Here is a 16,184-nt window from a genome sequence, read left to right as displayed (position 1 = left end):
TTACTTGTACGTAAAATGCACCTGGGCGGCACCTGTTACTGTAGTACTAAAAGTTTGCAATGTCAAGTGATCCGACAGATGGCAATTGAATGTGGAAGTGTGAGGGGAAAAATGGACCACCTTCGCTATCATATACATTTTTGTAATGCACCTACTGTAAACTGGTAATGACAAAAAATGTATGGATGAAATTATTTTTTATTTGTTGTCCACTGCACTGCCCAAAGTTGAGCCAGGTTTAATTTGGCCTGCTGGACGTTTTGTGCTTTTAAAACTGCTATGAATTGCTGTCTAAAGGGTCCTTGATTACAATACATTATTTTTAATTTTCTGAGATTTGTGTGTGGCACTTTGATGCCTTGCAGCATGATTTGCAGACTGTCCAATGGCAGCTAGTTTAAGCACCGTACTGGAGTTTTATTCGCAATTTATTGTTTCATCCTTTTCATACTTTTTCTAGCCAGCTGACTAACTGCCCTGCTTGGCTTACTTACTACAGTGGCCCAGAAGGGTCAGCTGCTGTTGCTGCTCACTCGCGTGTGTCCATGTAGGCAGAATCCCTGATGCAGCTCAGCTTCTGCCTGCCGTATCTGTTTACATAGAGTTTGCCTTTGATGATTATCAATAAATTATGCTGGGATTTTCATTTGCCCCTGTTGAGAGACTGAGAAAGTGGGCAAGGGAATGAAAAAGTGCATTTAGGAAAAAACTGCTCTTCACCTCTTGAGTGTGTTTTGTTAATGTCTGCTACATGTTCTACAGTGACAGACATTAAAACTGTAGTAACATGCTGGTATGTAAACACTGATGATGATACGACTGTTCTATTCTATTCTATTTATGAACAGCACGCGTCTCTCTTAAAACAGGCCAGACTCCAAATCTCTTGTTTGAGTGCCGCTGCAGCCTCGCTTGACACGGCATGAGAAGCACGACTCACGCAGCCAGTGTGGCTGCCCTTACCTGTTAACATGTAAAAGGAAATGTAGAGCGAGACGTTCTGCCACGCACACGCACTCAGTGTGGCAGGCCGAGTGTCACTCGACAGAAATTAAACAGTCGTCTGACCTTTTTCTACTTCAATATTTCTTGTTTGCCATGGCTTTAGGCTCATGCTGCCTTGTTGACTACACCTGCAAATATGACATCACATTGAAAAATTAGGCTTCTATTCTATCATTTTACCAGCTCCATTGAATCTGAAAACTGCCTCTCTGCTTTCTGCGTTTGTGCTGTGGCTTTTGCGTTTGGTTTGATCCTCCTGGGACCCCTTAGTTTACAGATCGCTCTTTCCCATCGGTCACACAGGCCACTGTGTTGTCTACTGTATCACGTTTATTCTGTTTATTTTCCATTATTAAAGTTGAGCGCTGTTTTACGTAAACTTTATAAGATAATGTAAATAGTAGAGATAAGTGAGTAGACCATTATCATTATCTGTTCAGCCAACCAAATGATCTGTATACATACTTGAAATGAGCGGGGCTGAAGCCGGAAGTGGTTTGATTCGGTTGGTTGATTTAATCCTGAGAAAATCCAACAGTACACAAGTTCAGTACAAATTGGAGCAGAGACATGAGTTTCCAGTTCCAAAAGCAGAATATTTAATAAAATGTTGAGAGCCCACAATTTGTTAAAAAATCCAATAAACCAGGTGAAAAAAATACTAATTTTAGTACCTAATATATCTTAAAATATAATTAGATAGAAAACATTATCAGTACAGGGAGAGTGAGTCCACAGTGCTGCACAGCAAAATAGCATGCAAAAGAAAGCCCAAGAAAGTGAAACCTCCAACCGGTGACCAAGCACCTAGAAAAAAACATGGCAACCCATCAGCCTCGTTACCTGATAAACAAAGTATAAAAATTAATGATAAATCCAAAAAGCCAAACAAAAAAAAACCCCTTTTATATTCACACACAGCTGGTTGACAGAGGAACAAACAACATTCTCCTGATGCCTAGATTAGTTAAAATCAAGCATCAACACCACCCTTTAGGTCTCAGAAAAAAAAAAGAAAATAGCAAAATCAAATACAACCAGTTACTGGAAGAAAATAACCAGAAGACTATAGCCACCTCCAGCTAGCTGACAGCAAACAGCACCTGCAGATATGCCAGGGGAAGCCAATACCTCCAAGAAAATGGATAAAGTGCATTCTTAGACCGGAAAATGTCCCTCCACAGCAGCAAAAACTACGATATATACTCTGTAATATATACTCTAAAGCTATACGGTTTTATTACTGAAATGATTGGACGGTGGAAATTCTGGTGCTTTATGCAAACACACACCCTAAGCACTGAGTTTAAGTGAAGATATTCTACAATCCGAGTTATTAGTTAGTTCTCCAAGCTGCTGAGCTAAAGTAACAAACAGTGGAAGGAGTTACCAGCTGTAGAGGCAAGAGGAGAGTGGGGCTGTCGTTAATCCCTGTGGACAGTGGACAATCATGGGGACAAAGCTGATGATTTTCTCTCATCCTGAGTAAGGATATTGACTCTTTTTACTCGTGTGACACCTTTCAGCCGATTACTCGGCTCATCCCTCAGCCGGACGAATCCTCCACCTCCGTCTGGCTCTTCTCACTAGGTGTCGCCTCCAAGTCACTGCAATTCTCTACACCTCAAATCAAAAGTGAACCACAAACACAGGCCTTCACACGGTTCCACCTTTCCCCTTTTTTTTAGCCTTTAAAGGATACTGGGAAATATTAAATTTAGTGACTGAGATCATGTTGGTTTTTTCATTTGTGACAACAATCCTGTGATGCAGCGAGACTATACTTCAGTGTGAATTGTCTGCTGGTAATAAAATATTGAATTGTTGATTCAGTTGGGAGTGTGCAGTACGTGGTAAATGAGTATGTATTAAGCAGTACGTTAATATGTGATTTTGAACAGTTGCGGCGGTGAAAAGTGAGATAGCTAATAGTTACCCAGTAGGCTGAGGTGCATGACAGGAAGACTCGCACTAAAAAACAGAAACTGGCTGTGTTTGTCTCTGGCTCCACATAGAGTGGTGTAAGGAAGATGTATTTTTGTAGGCGAACCCGTAAATTATGGGTTAATGGTTTTCAAAATTGGATTATGGATAATCTTCACAGGTGAACACCACTGTTGTGATTTTCAAAGCATAAATTAAATCACCAGAAGTACAAATCTAATGTTAGGCACGGACACAATTGCGGTTGCATAACCTAAACATCACCGCCACTAAGCATCTTACTACTAAATTACTATACATGCTTTCTGTAAAATGATCAGTCTCCAAGTTGTTAAGTTATAGAGTTAGTATAATTTGAATTGGAACTGAAGTCCACCTGTAAAGACCGACTATTATATACAGCTTTTTTTTACAACAAAAAAGAGCTTTATAATTCAGTTGAGGGACATTTAATGATGTATTTTATGTCGTAGAACAAAGCATGTAAAAACCTGTGGTAACCACGGACCTTATTTCAGGCTCAAAAAAACCTCTTGATTTTAAGACTTAAGTTTCAGTTTTTAGCCCTCCATGGGAAAAAGTTTGGACAACCCCTGGCATAGAAACTTCGAATGTCAAATACTGCCAAGTACCAAAATATGGCATTCATTTCTAATAGCTTTAACATGATTTAAATCACTTTTCTCTCCGTTTTTGACCATTAATTTTGGCAAAGTGTTTTCCCCTGGCTTAAAACACCATTTCTCAATGAAAAATATGTTTTGCTAAACAAATGGAGTTTTATTTATGTATATGCTCAGTGTTGCATGGATAGAAATGTAGAGCTCGTAGACAGAGCTAACCAGCCACGGGAGGCTACTGCCAGACTCTCCGCCTTTGCTAGCAGGTCTACTATGAGAGAAGACTGTGTGTGTGTGTGTGTGTGTGTGTGTGTGTGTATACATACAGTTAAGTTTGGGCTCATTTGTTGTTTTTTCTATGGTTACCTGAAACTCATATATAGTATTAGAACTAGCATCAACATTTACCAATTACCAATTCCTAATGTGGACATGTGTTGAGATCAGTTACAGATTTATTTTTCGTTTGTATCACATTAATCATCTGGATTAATCATCTCACCCCTCAGATTTATCAAGGGACCTCTTGGGGGGTCCTGACCAATAGGTTGGAAACCACTGCTCTGTGGCCTGAAATTATTGGCAGTGTGTCACTAGAATCGAATACACTAGTGAGTTTTAACCATTACACAGAAGGACAGCAAGTGGTTTCTGCTCTCTGTGATGGATTGATTTTAATCTTTAAAGGTTGCAGACAGGCAGGCTGCTGCCGGACTGCCTGCCTGTCCACTCCATTTGGGGTTTTTTGTTGGCTAGCATACAGGAGACATCAAAAAAGTAAATCAGAACACGGTCTGTTCAATTCAACACAAACTTTACTCCATTCAGTTATAAAAATGGGATGTAAAAAACAACCTCTCATAGGGGAAAAGCATATGGACAAATACAGATTTTTCTTTTAGTAGTGAATTGGTCCTATTTATCACAACAAGGCAGTGGAAAAATCTAGACCCATTTCCATTTGAAATTGTCGGCCTAGTCTTTGGCTCTTATACATGGAAAAAAAAATAAAAAATCAAACACAATACAGTACATTTCCAAATGTCATCTGAAGAGTTGTAACTAAGAGAGGTCCTTCAAAAAGCAGAGATGGGATTATTTGTTAAGTATTAAAACTACATTTCCAATATAAAGAATTGTGTGCTCTTGATGAAAACGATGACCTTACAATATAGAAACTCTAATAAATATACAAAACAAAAATAAATATGCAATAGTTAAGACAATGAGTGACAAAAATGACTCGCAAAAGACTCAAACCCTTGTAGCATGTGTGCTGTGAACAAACACATATTTAAGATTATCAGATTATTGTGACACTGTAAAGACAGCGCAAGTACAACATCTGTATCCCACCGTAATGGTGCTGATCCTCAGAGATCTTATGTCTTACCATTCAGTGTGCGTGAGAGATATAGTGTAGATGACACTTCAAGATGAAAGTCACTCTGTGCAAAAATAAAAATGGCTATGGTAATAAATATAGCTTAGTGGTGACTGTTGAGTGAAAGCCATGGAAGAATGGTGGCGACAGGAAGACAAGTTTCAGAGGGCGTGGCCAAAATTGGGCACCACCTCTGAAACAAGGACGGTGGAGGTGTTATGAGCATGAACCTGCGCACATTCTCACTAGTTTGTCATGGGAGCTAGATACAGCTAAATTCGGATAATGTAACAATTTAGCCATCATTTCTATCTGTTATGTACTCACTATAGGTGTTGCTGAGATTTGGGAACACAGCGGCAAAGGACAATAAAAAAGATGAAACAAGGCGTTAAGATATGAACCAAAATGTAGTTACTACACTGGCTGTTTGGTTTTAGAAACACATTTCAGCGCACTATTTAAATATGTATTACTTTGTGTTTAGAGCACAACATAAAATTAGATGGTGAATACCGGAAACATGTAGTGCCACACCACTGTCCCCTGAACATCAGCATGCTAGCATTGTCATTGTGAACCTGTTAGTATACATATGTTAGCATTTAGTTCGAACCAGCGCTGTGTCTAGGTAGTCTGAAGCCTGACTGCTAGCATGTTTCTTAAGCTTCGTACACTGAGCAGATAGCCTAACATATTTGGACCGTTGATGGAGCCAGAGTGCTGCCGAACGCATCTTTTCACACATGTTGGCAAACTGTTCACCTAAGTTACATGTTCAAAGTAGTCAAAGGGTTAGTCCTTTTAAGTGATGCTGCCACGTTCCAGGATCTGAGCGACGAACTTGGTGAGTACGACTTTATTACTACAGATAGGAGGGAGTTGTAAGAAGACTGAATTTGTCAGTTGTTATTAGAGTTTTTTTTCTTTTTCTTTTTTTTTTTTTTTACCACATACTCTTTTCTGGTTGGGAAAGGAATTTTATACACACTTTCTGTGCATAAAAAAAATCTTATTGTCCTTATCGGTATCATGCCAATTAAATTACATTTTGTGAGACCAGGTTGCACAGGGCTATCCCTGGATAATTGTGCCGCTGGGAAAAAAAAAAAAAACAACTGGTTTTGGGATCACACCAAGCCGTTGACCAGCCCCTTCTCACACTCCTCGGCCAAACGCTTCCAATGCTGCCGGTTTGTCTGACATCCTTCCAGCAATGGAGAGCAGTACTCTGACATCCCAGCCAAGGTCTGCGACAGTGACAAATAAAAAGATTTTTTTTAACAAGGAAAATTCTTTCTTATCCATTTCTGCATCCTCCTGCATTTAACAAATTTTTTTATATTTCCGCACATTTATTCACAATGTGAGACAGGCTGGCAGAATATTTCCAGGATGTGCGAAATAAATGGATACATGTCCACCACTCATGCTGGCAAAATGCTTTCTTACAGCTTTTCATTTGGCTTAGTGGTTTCTAGGGACAGAAACAGCTGTCGCCACAATGTTAAGTTGGTTGCATTACCTCGTATAACTGTGTGCAGATGGCATCAATGAAGGACACCTGCATGCTGGGAATCTTATCTCTTTTCTCACGATTCATCAGGTCCTGAAGTCAAAGGATAGGAAAAAAATGACACGTAAGCCAAATGAACAAAGTGCGAACGTGTATTCAAATGCTGCCAAATTACCATGTTCAATGTAATGAACATGGTCATTTGTTTCCACTGTCGTCGGTCTCTTTTACAGAATATGAAGTTCCTTGCAGGAAGCCACAGCTATTGACAACAGCCTTTCAAAGCATCTAAATGATTAAAAAAAAAAGAGCACTACCACATGATTCATTACTTAAAACAAGACTGGGGTCCAACTGACAGTTGTTTTCATTGTCAGTTAATTCGCTGATTATTTTCTCCATCCTTCGTTTAGTCCGTGAAATGTCACATCACATAGTCAAAAGGCCAAACTCCAAAGATTTTTCAGTTAATGACATTTATGACAAAGCAGCAAATTTGAGAAGGGTGAACTCGCAAATGTCATCTGGTACTGCTGGCAATAATTGATTAGTTGCTCTGTAAGGATCAAAGGGCACAAACAAAATGACTGAGACATGATTCAATATATAATTCAGAATAAAAAAACACAACAGAGATTAGGGTGATGGGAATGTCCAAATTCTGGCCAAGTAACCAAGCACAAACGACTGACTTGTGTCCATGAAGATTAAGATTAGGATGCTGAGGAACACATTCAGATAACTGCCTAAGTGAAACACTTGCACTTACACTGGGCTCAATGTTCAGCTCGCGTCTTTCCTTATCCCCCTGCTCGAAGAACTCAGTCGCTACCAGCTCCGCAATCTGCATCAGAGAGAATTCATACAGTCTGTAACTAAAGCTGAGGGGCTGATTTGCGAACATGACATAAAGACATCATATCAAAGACTTTTTTAAATAATAACATTTATTGCAATCAAAAATTGGAAAGATTGGTCCTTTTCTTTAAGGTACAGAGCAGCAGGGAGAACAATGCTTTTGGCATTTTTTTACATTTTCAAATTAGGATTTCACAATTTTCTTTGACGAAAGTCTGTCAAATCCCCTTTTGACCCCCTATTTTGACATATCAGTCCATCTCAGATGGATAAATGAAATTTCCCCTGTAAAAATCACAATGCTGCTCTGTTGTTCTGCTTAACCTCTCTGGCATATACCTGCGTCAGTTTGTATTTCAGTGGGGACGTTTTAACAAGGTTGGGACATTCTTCCATGGAGAAGGAGGAACGATCGGAAAAGAAATAGATAGACTAACCTGGAAGTCAAGCATATATACAGGCAGGGAACAAACACTTCTGACAGCTTGAAAAAACAAGGAAAAATAAAAGGCATGCAAGAAACAGCTGGAAAGACGAGTTAAGTGAGCAGAGAGGAAAGTAAAATTAAGTTTGAAATAGGGAGATCTGGCAAAAGAGTGGTAGTCACAAGTTAATGGACTCCATCTGTTTCACAGAGAGGTAAATGAGATCTGACTGCAGCCTGGGGCTCCAATCAGCATCACTCAGTGTGTATGTGTGTTAACGCCATCTGCAGCTCACTGATTGACTGTAATCAAGGCTCAGTTCTACGGAGCGGCGGGGGGACTCAGCCAGAGAGAAACGCTTGTTATAGCTGACTAAAACCAACACCAGGCATGAGGCAAATGTTAACAGGTGAGGCTAAGTAACCTTGTCTCTATTTACGTACCGTCACGTCATTCAAAATACCAACATTTTTTTTTGTCTGCATAGCACGACAAGTTAGCTCCAGTGGTCGGGGACTGCTTCATTAGACGTAAAAACAACAGCGAGAAAGACCTACTGCTGGATTAATGACAGCAATTCAAACCATTTATTTTGGAGGGACATGTGTTAACTGCAGACATAACTTTCATGATCAGGCCGGTATAACTGAGGATCATTGGTCGTTTAGCGCTACCTACGTCAGAACCAAGTCAGCATCGAGAGACTTGATATTGAGACCTCCACAACATCATAATTCTGGTAATAATAATTTTGGTAGTATTCCAATAATAATTGTACTCGCCAAAATGTATGCAGATTTGGGAATGTGCCGATATCCAGCGGGACAAGAAACACTGGCGTTCAGAACATCAGACAGGTTGTAAACAAACCAACAGTTTAGCTAGATTATCTAAACCACTTTACTTAGAAGTCAAAACTGAAATGCTGTAATAGTTTTTTTTTTATTGCAAATTGGTTTCGTAACTTAGACTAAACGACACGTGTTTGTTTGAAAACCTGCATGATTCTCTCATTACTTGTCCTGTCTTCTTTTTCGTAGCATTGTTGCCGCAGTCCCAGATCCCACAAATAACGTTGTTTACCAGAAAATCTAAAAATGTATCATATGGGTGCCTTTATTATGTGATTAAGATCATGATTCAACCATGCATCCTGGACCATCAAATCAAATAATAACCATTAGTAAATAGCAGTCCCTGTCTGGCTCTCACTTGTGGCTCTGTTACTAACTCTGCTGACAGATCAGAGGTAGAATAAAGCTGTCCTCCCATTCTGCCTCTTTTACTTTTACACAGGCAGCAAGGCGAAATGTCGGCGCAAGGTTCCTGCCTTGAAAAGGGGCTCGTGACTGTAAAATTTTTGGAGTGACATTCTAGTCTGGAGGTCAAACTTTACACCCTCTAAGAAAAGATAGAGTTGCATGTAAATGCTTGGGCTAAGGAGATGTGGTGACAGAAGTTGACTCAGCGTCGGTAAATACAGGCCTTCAGAGAACTCAGAAGTCATCCCTGGCCCAAGAATGTGCAATCTTCCTTTAAGTCCGAATCTGCCATTCTAGTCGATTCCAGATATCATCAACACATGGTTGTAGCAGGAAGTTATGCCTGGATTGTTAAACAGGCAATGGAGTACAGTTTGCGTAGTGTAATGCCTGCAGAAAAATGACGCCATCCATGTATAGACTGGTTCCTTATGTCTCAGTGTTATGTGTTCAGTCTGCCACGATGCTCGATTTTTCCTGAGAAAAATCGTGGCACAAAGGAAGCATGTGTGCTATTGAGCAAGCAGGTAATACTTATAAATACAACCAAGGTCAAATTCTTAGTTTTTTTTCGCTTTGAACAGGCCGTTAGTGGTAGCCATGTTGGGCCATCTTTTTACAACAGCAGCGCCAACAGTAGGGTAAGGAGAGGGTTAAAAGTTCTCCGTTTCTCTGTTACCGCTGTACCTTAGAGCAAGGCCAGACTCGGTGCAAGAGGGAAAAATATTTAGGGTCGTCCTGCTAGCCTCTTAGCTAAAACTGTGTATCAGAGACTTTATTTTGGTTGCAGTCCTTTCCTCGCTTTCAGTAATGGACTAACCCAACGGACTAAACAAAAAAAGAAATTTTAAAAAATCTGAAAACCAAATGTTAAATTCAACCAGAGTTATCTTATAATTCACATGTTAATCATCAAAAACTTACAGAGGAGAAGAGGAAAAAGAGGAAATAATCCTCCCTAATGAGATCTGTATGAAGTGCTAGCGTGTGTTTGGGTGCATGTGTGTGTGTGTGTGTGTGTGTGTGTGTATAAGTGAGAAAACATATTTGCATGTGTATTCATGTTTACTGCCCTGAATGTTTTCAGAGGTGTCATCTGAGGACGGGGGCACAGCTGTTCGAATTAATGAGGATTCGCTTGTCAACACACACAACTGCACGCACACATATAGAGTGTGTGCCTGTCTGAACCTCACTCCACTGTGCCTGTGGTTTCTAATGAGGTGGAGGCTGGCAAAGGTCGGCAGGGAGATGAAACAACAGGGACACAGCTCTAAGATGGGTAAGGAGAACACTGGAACAAATATACGTGTGTGTGTGTGTGTGTGTGTGTGTGTGAGCGACAGAGCGAAAGATGGAGGGAGGGAGAGCGTTAAGAAGTAACTAGAATGTTAAATGGCAAAGTCAGAGATGGATAAGAGATGATTAATGGAAGCAAAAGTTCTGCACTGACTTTATGAAACCATACTGTTTGTGTATCTCTACATTAACAATCGCATTTGCACATTAGGGGACAGCTGATAAACTTAATTGATTATTTAAATCATTTTGTTCTGTGTTCTTAAACACACAGCCCAGAGTCTTACATTAAAATAGTTTGGAGTGAAGCATCTGTCCGGATAAATCTGACATCCTTCTGAAAATTAATTATTTTAGAGGCTAAAAAGTTTAATTCCCTTTCCTTCGGAGAGTTTGCTCTTCAGCTTTTCATCTTGCTGATTAAAAGCGTCACGATATTTACTGCAGTGACATCACTGCGCTCATGAAATTGTTTAAAATAACTGAAAGAAGCCTCTCAAATTAGAAATTCAGACTCCTGTGTGGGAATTCTTACCCTTTTTTGAACTGGCCAGGGCTTGGTGATGGCTGAGATGTCGCATGCAGTCATCAGCATTGACCTGAAAGGGGAGACACATTGACACACATTGATCACCCAAGCACTGAGTGAAATTAGGGTCAAACATGGGTATATTTTGTGTGACTGCATGTAGTTAACATTTTAGGAAATGTTATGCCTTTTGTCCAAGAGTTGGATGAGAAGATTGATATCAACCTCATGTCTGTGTGCTAAGTCTGGAGTTTGAGTCAGGATGTGCTTAGCCTAGCTTAGTGTCAACATTTGAAACAGTTAGCCCAGGTCTGTTATGTGCACAACCCATTGAGTAACTTTGCCCAAGTGTGTGGGGCAGAGCAGCAGCATGTTCATTTGATCAATCATCAGCCAGGCTGAGCTGTGAATGAGCTGCGAATGTGTGTACCCAACGACCAAACACTGAGCTTCATTACTTATCACCCAACCTACAATGCAGTACCGAGTTCCCTCCCCAGACAGCCTAACAACTATTCACCCCTGGGCTAACCCTAGCAACCAACATGGAGGCCTGTTGGGCCAACAACCAACAAGTGGCCCAAACGACTCTGAAACTAAAAGCTCACATGTGTCCCTAACAGCCCAGTAAGGACACTCCCACACAGAGCTTAAAAGCCTGCAACTCCTCTCCAGTTAGTTAGAACAGAAGAAGCCTCTTGGATGAGGTGAAACGTCTTCAACAAACTGAAACAAGACCAGTTGCCTATGATACAGCTCTTAAAATTACCATGACCTGGATGACTGAGAACCTTCATCAACCCTGAGCTCCATTGTTCGTGCTTTTTGGAGGACTGGTACTCACCTCAGCAAGTCTCTGTGTTGTTCATCCTCCCAAACAAACTGGCTGTTCTTGGTGAGCTCAAAGAACTCCCCTCGCCTCCTGAAAACACACAAACACACATACAATGACACAGCAGATAATTATCCTCATATATAACTACCTAAGTACCTCCTCTACCACCCACTGTCTAGACTGAAAGAGGAATGACGATAAGTGCTGAAGTCACTTAGGTAAAGGACTGAGAAGAAAAAGTAAAAAAGAAAAAAAAGATATGAGAATAGTAAACTCTTATTTATCCTCAGGTTTTTTAAGTTTTGGCAAAATTATTGATATGTTTTTCAAAACCAAGATACAGCATATTAGCATCAACATTTTAGGGGAAAAAACAATGAAACACAAATTGTCTTTCAGTGTATGTGGATATTCTATATATTAACGATTTGGATCAATGTTTAGGTGTTGATCGAAGACGCAAACTCACTGAAGCTTATCAAGAAACTCTTATCAAGAAGCTCTACTAAGAAATTCCTTCTAAGATAAGATTTCTACTGTGTGTGTTCACAGGCAGATCGGACCTTTAGCCTCTTTATGGTTGTGATCGCCTCTGTCTTGATTGGGTAGGCCGGTATACTAGAACATTTATTTTCTCTTTTACTGCATTAGCAGATACACAGGTTGCTGATACTCTATCACAGTTGGAATATAAAGCCTACTCACTAACAGCAGCAGTAATATCATCCAAGAGTACTCTCTATTGTACTGTATTGGAAAATCGGAGAAAATATGGTTCGAAAAAGGTTTAAGGAAACGTAAACACTACAGTTTTATTGTGTGGTGCTCAAAGTGGGAACTAATAAAGAAGATCAGTATCCTGGGATGACAATGTGAGTGCGATCTCTGCTTTACTGTCGATGTGAAAAAAAAAACAAAAAAAAAACATGGTTTCTGCCCTAATAGAATGTTAACATGCCCCAGTCAAAATACCCACTAGCCTCCATTCCCTTCCCTCTGCCCAAATGGACTTTTTCTTCTTCCCTCTTCCCCCTTCTCCAACCCTCTCCACTCAGATTTCCATCTGGGCTTGACATTTGGTACCTACTTCATGTACAGAGCCAGGTCAGTGGCCAGAATAGCCCTCTCGATCATCTTCAGAGTGGCCTTGTACTCATCCAGGGAGAGACTGCTCAGGATCTGGTTTCCCTGAAAGAGAAAAAACAGACAGAGAGACATTTATCCAAGTGCAGGACCGCTCCCTGATTTAGTATACATGAAGGGTTAACAGTGTGTGTGTACGCACAATGTGACAGCAAACCCCATAAGGAGGAGATAATATGTATTGATAGTGCTGACCGCAGTTCGTACTGTGATAGACCGCCAAGGGGTTGCCATGACAGCGCACATACTGTACACATAACAACACAAATAAACCAAACAACTTGTCCAATCCACATGTCTTGAGTGTTTAGTAGCATATAAGTTGACACATTATTCCATGTTCTTTCCATTTCGAGTGCTATTAAGAGTGTGTATTTGCATTAATGCTTATCAGCCTGCATGATAATGTTTACAACAGTGTGTGCGTGTGTGTGTGTGTCCTTGCCTCTGTGTGAATATGTCTGAATGTGTCCAGCAGCAGTGGAGTTAAGTGGTGCTGTGGAGTTGGGAGTGCATTTAGTGTTTGTTTAGAGGCCATAAAGATCAGAGCGGGGCTGTAAGGCACTGTTTTTTATTGGGCCATCAGAGTGTTCTGTGGTAGGTGAGCAGCTGGAAAATGAGCAGAATAGGAAAAGTAAGTAAGAGAGATGTAGGATCCTGCAGTGAAGGCATAGTCACACTAGGCAATCCGTACTGTGGCCAAGCACGTTTGACCCCCAAAGTCCAGTTTGCTTGACTGGTGCAAACGCTCCATACCGTGCTCAAGCCCGGTACACTTCCTCGGCCCTGGCACGGTTGGAAGAGGTGAGCATCTGGGCCATTATCAGTCAGTATGCTCCTGATATATTTGCAATAAGCTGATATTGGTTGATGTATCAGCCTGGCAAACAGATCGATCTAGCTCTAATAGATCTAGACAGGTCTTTACGAATGTGTGTTTGCATTAAGAGGGGCTCTGAGTGGAAACAAACAAAACAGATGTGAGTGCATGCAGAAATTGGCAGCATAATTGCCATTTCCAACTAATCTGCACAAGCAACAACAAAATCATCGACATCATCTACTTCAGTGCGGGCACCTACGGGGCTGTTGAGGATCATGAGGCAGTGGTCAAAGTGGTGATGCTCCATTGTCGAGTGGCAGTAGAGCTGGGCCAGTGGGTGGTCGCTCCTAGACACACACACACACACACACACACACACACACACACGTTAGTTAGAAACACACAGAGTGGACACTCCCACAATGCATATGCAATCAAAAATATATAATTATATGAATAATGCTCTCCTACTGTACCTCTGGATGTAGGAGTTGTTAACTCCTCTGTGGTCCAGATCGTGGCTCAGAGTTGCAATCATCAGAGCCAAAACCTCCAGATCACTCAGGTTATTCTGTCAGGGGAACAGTGGATGGATGAAGCAAGATGAGACAGGATGGGAGTGAAAACACACACACACAACCTGCATCCACATAACAGCAGCCGGTTAGCAAATCTGTTGCCACAATCAAACCAAACAAAAGCCTGAGAGCTGTGTACACACTGTGCTGTTGTGACACTCCACACATTGTTGGCAGTGTGGGCGGCTCAGGAAGCAGCCCGGCGTGGACAGCAAGACTGTTCCTGCATATGACACAACAGCTTTTAAAACAAAGCTGAAAGTAGGGCCCCAGCACGACTGATACTAGTGTTTTCACACTGCAGTTGCTGATAGTTGCCAACATTTCAAGCAGAAAAGACTGTTTTTGTGTCGCAGAAGCCACAAGTGTTTAGCATTTTCCCAAACACTTCTATTCTCGGTGGTCTTGGGGATCCTTTGAAACATCTTAACCATCTACTATAGGTCTTGTTTAATGTAATAATAGTTGTTTAATAGCTCCAAATCATTTAAATGTAACTTTCTGTCCACCATTTTCCAAAACAAACTAGATGCTTTTAGGTTGACTTCCTACATTTCGTGGAGACAGCTGTTTCAATAATTTTACTTCACTGTTAAAGGCGACCAACACTAACTTAGAACTTACTGAAGATCCAACACATGGCATCATATATTCGTATTTTCCATTCATAGGGAAGTTATTGTTGCATGGTAACACAGATGTAAGCAGGAACTGTTTTGCCTTCTGGGAAGCCGTTTGGGATTACCAAATCTATATAGCCCTGTTTTTCATCTCCAGGGTTAGATTATCCTACAATTCTAAACATGAAATTCTATACCAAACTTTTAAAGGTGCAATGTGTAAAATTAAATCAGCAGCCTCCCCGCTAACGCGGTGGGAGACCAGATTGGGACCGCATTGGATTTTTAAGCAAGTTCAATTCTCCATGCATAATAACTGGGTTGGTCCATTAAAGCAGGCATAATATTAAAACATCTGTATGTAATTCATTCAGGTACAGACTCATCCGAGCCAGTGATCGGCTGCACTGACCTGTAGACGTCCTGACTTGAGAAGGGCAAACATGCTCTGGGCCGTGTTGAAGGCATGTCTCCAGTTGTGATAAGCCACATGTTTTCTGTAGTTCTTCTTCACACTCAGAACCCACTGGCATAAACTCTGCGAGGAAGACAGCGAGCGGATAAAGGTTTATTCAACCCCTGTGAGTAACTTTCCCATGGCAAGAACTGCACCACATGAGCAAAGAATACAGTATAACAAAATGTAAAAACTCATTAAGACTCATCGCTCCTGTGCAATGTAGAGCCTCAAGATCAGATAACAACGCAGCTGGTGCCCTCAGGGCCTGTGCACCATTAACTGGTAAAAGCAAGTATTCAAAGATGGCATTCTAAAATAATGGCCAGCATGTCAAATAAAGGCCAGTCGCTAAAGATAAAAACGTTGAGAAGGGGTTGAATGACCTTGACTCTAATAGCTCATATATCAGTTTTAAGTATAATGTCCATTAATTCAACAGTAATTCCATTCCATTTTTGAGTGAGAGTAAATTAAAACAGGACAATTTCTGTAGACCGATTAAAAGCCCACCAAGAACAAGAAAACCTTTCATTGTGAAACACCTGAGCAGGACGAGTTGACTTTAACAAAGCTTAAAAAACTGCAACATACAGAGAAGCGACTAGAAATAATGACCTTGATGAAAAAATGCGGCATGGTAGCTGATAGACTCAAAGTTTCGCCCCACTGGACCTTATTTTGGGCGAAAATGCACAGTAGTCAATGGCGAGAGCCAAATAAACTTTTGATCCCAGTTAAATTGTGCCATGAATACACTTACACATATGATGTTTGTCAAGTTAAAAGATCATTTTGCAAGTCAAGAAAGCAAATGTTTGTCACACAGATAGAAAATTACCATTTAGTTTTGTATAAAAATCCAAATATATTTATCAATATATGT

The 16,184-nt window shown here is 40.7% G+C and overlaps 1 protein-coding gene across 3 annotated transcripts in view; it reads right to left on the bottom strand.

The window, feature by feature from the left end:
• Positions 1 to 4,366: 4,366 nt before the first annotated feature.
• The window catches only part of pde5ab (phosphodiesterase 5A, cGMP-specific, b), an 80,089-nt gene continuing 68,271 nt past the window's right edge, over positions 4,367 to 16,184 (bottom strand). For all 3 annotated transcript variants that reach the window (XM_030431845.1, XM_030431843.1, XM_030431842.1), the window contains 9 exons: positions 15,254 to 15,379; positions 14,120 to 14,214; positions 13,903 to 13,990; positions 12,765 to 12,865; positions 11,687 to 11,764; positions 10,849 to 10,912; positions 7,239 to 7,313; positions 6,479 to 6,562; positions 4,367 to 6,203 (listed from right to left, as the gene is read on the bottom strand). In XM_030431845.1, the coding sequence (XP_030287705.1) occupies positions 6,084 to 6,203; positions 6,479 to 6,562; positions 7,239 to 7,313; positions 10,849 to 10,912; positions 11,687 to 11,764; positions 12,765 to 12,865; positions 13,903 to 13,990; positions 14,120 to 14,214; positions 15,254 to 15,379 (831 nt within the window). In that variant the 3' untranslated portion in view covers positions 4,367 to 6,083. The remainder of the gene's footprint in view (positions 6,204 to 6,478; positions 6,563 to 7,238; positions 7,314 to 10,848; positions 10,913 to 11,686; positions 11,765 to 12,764; positions 12,866 to 13,902; positions 13,991 to 14,119; positions 14,215 to 15,253; positions 15,380 to 16,184) is intronic.

This window comes from Sparus aurata, chromosome 10 (genome assembly GCF_900880675.1).
Source record: "Sparus aurata chromosome 10, fSpaAur1.1, whole genome shotgun sequence".
In the NCBI taxonomy this organism is placed as follows: Eukaryota; Metazoa; Chordata; class Actinopteri; order Spariformes; family Sparidae; genus Sparus; species Sparus aurata.
This window is presented reverse-complemented; position numbering and strand designations above follow the sequence as displayed.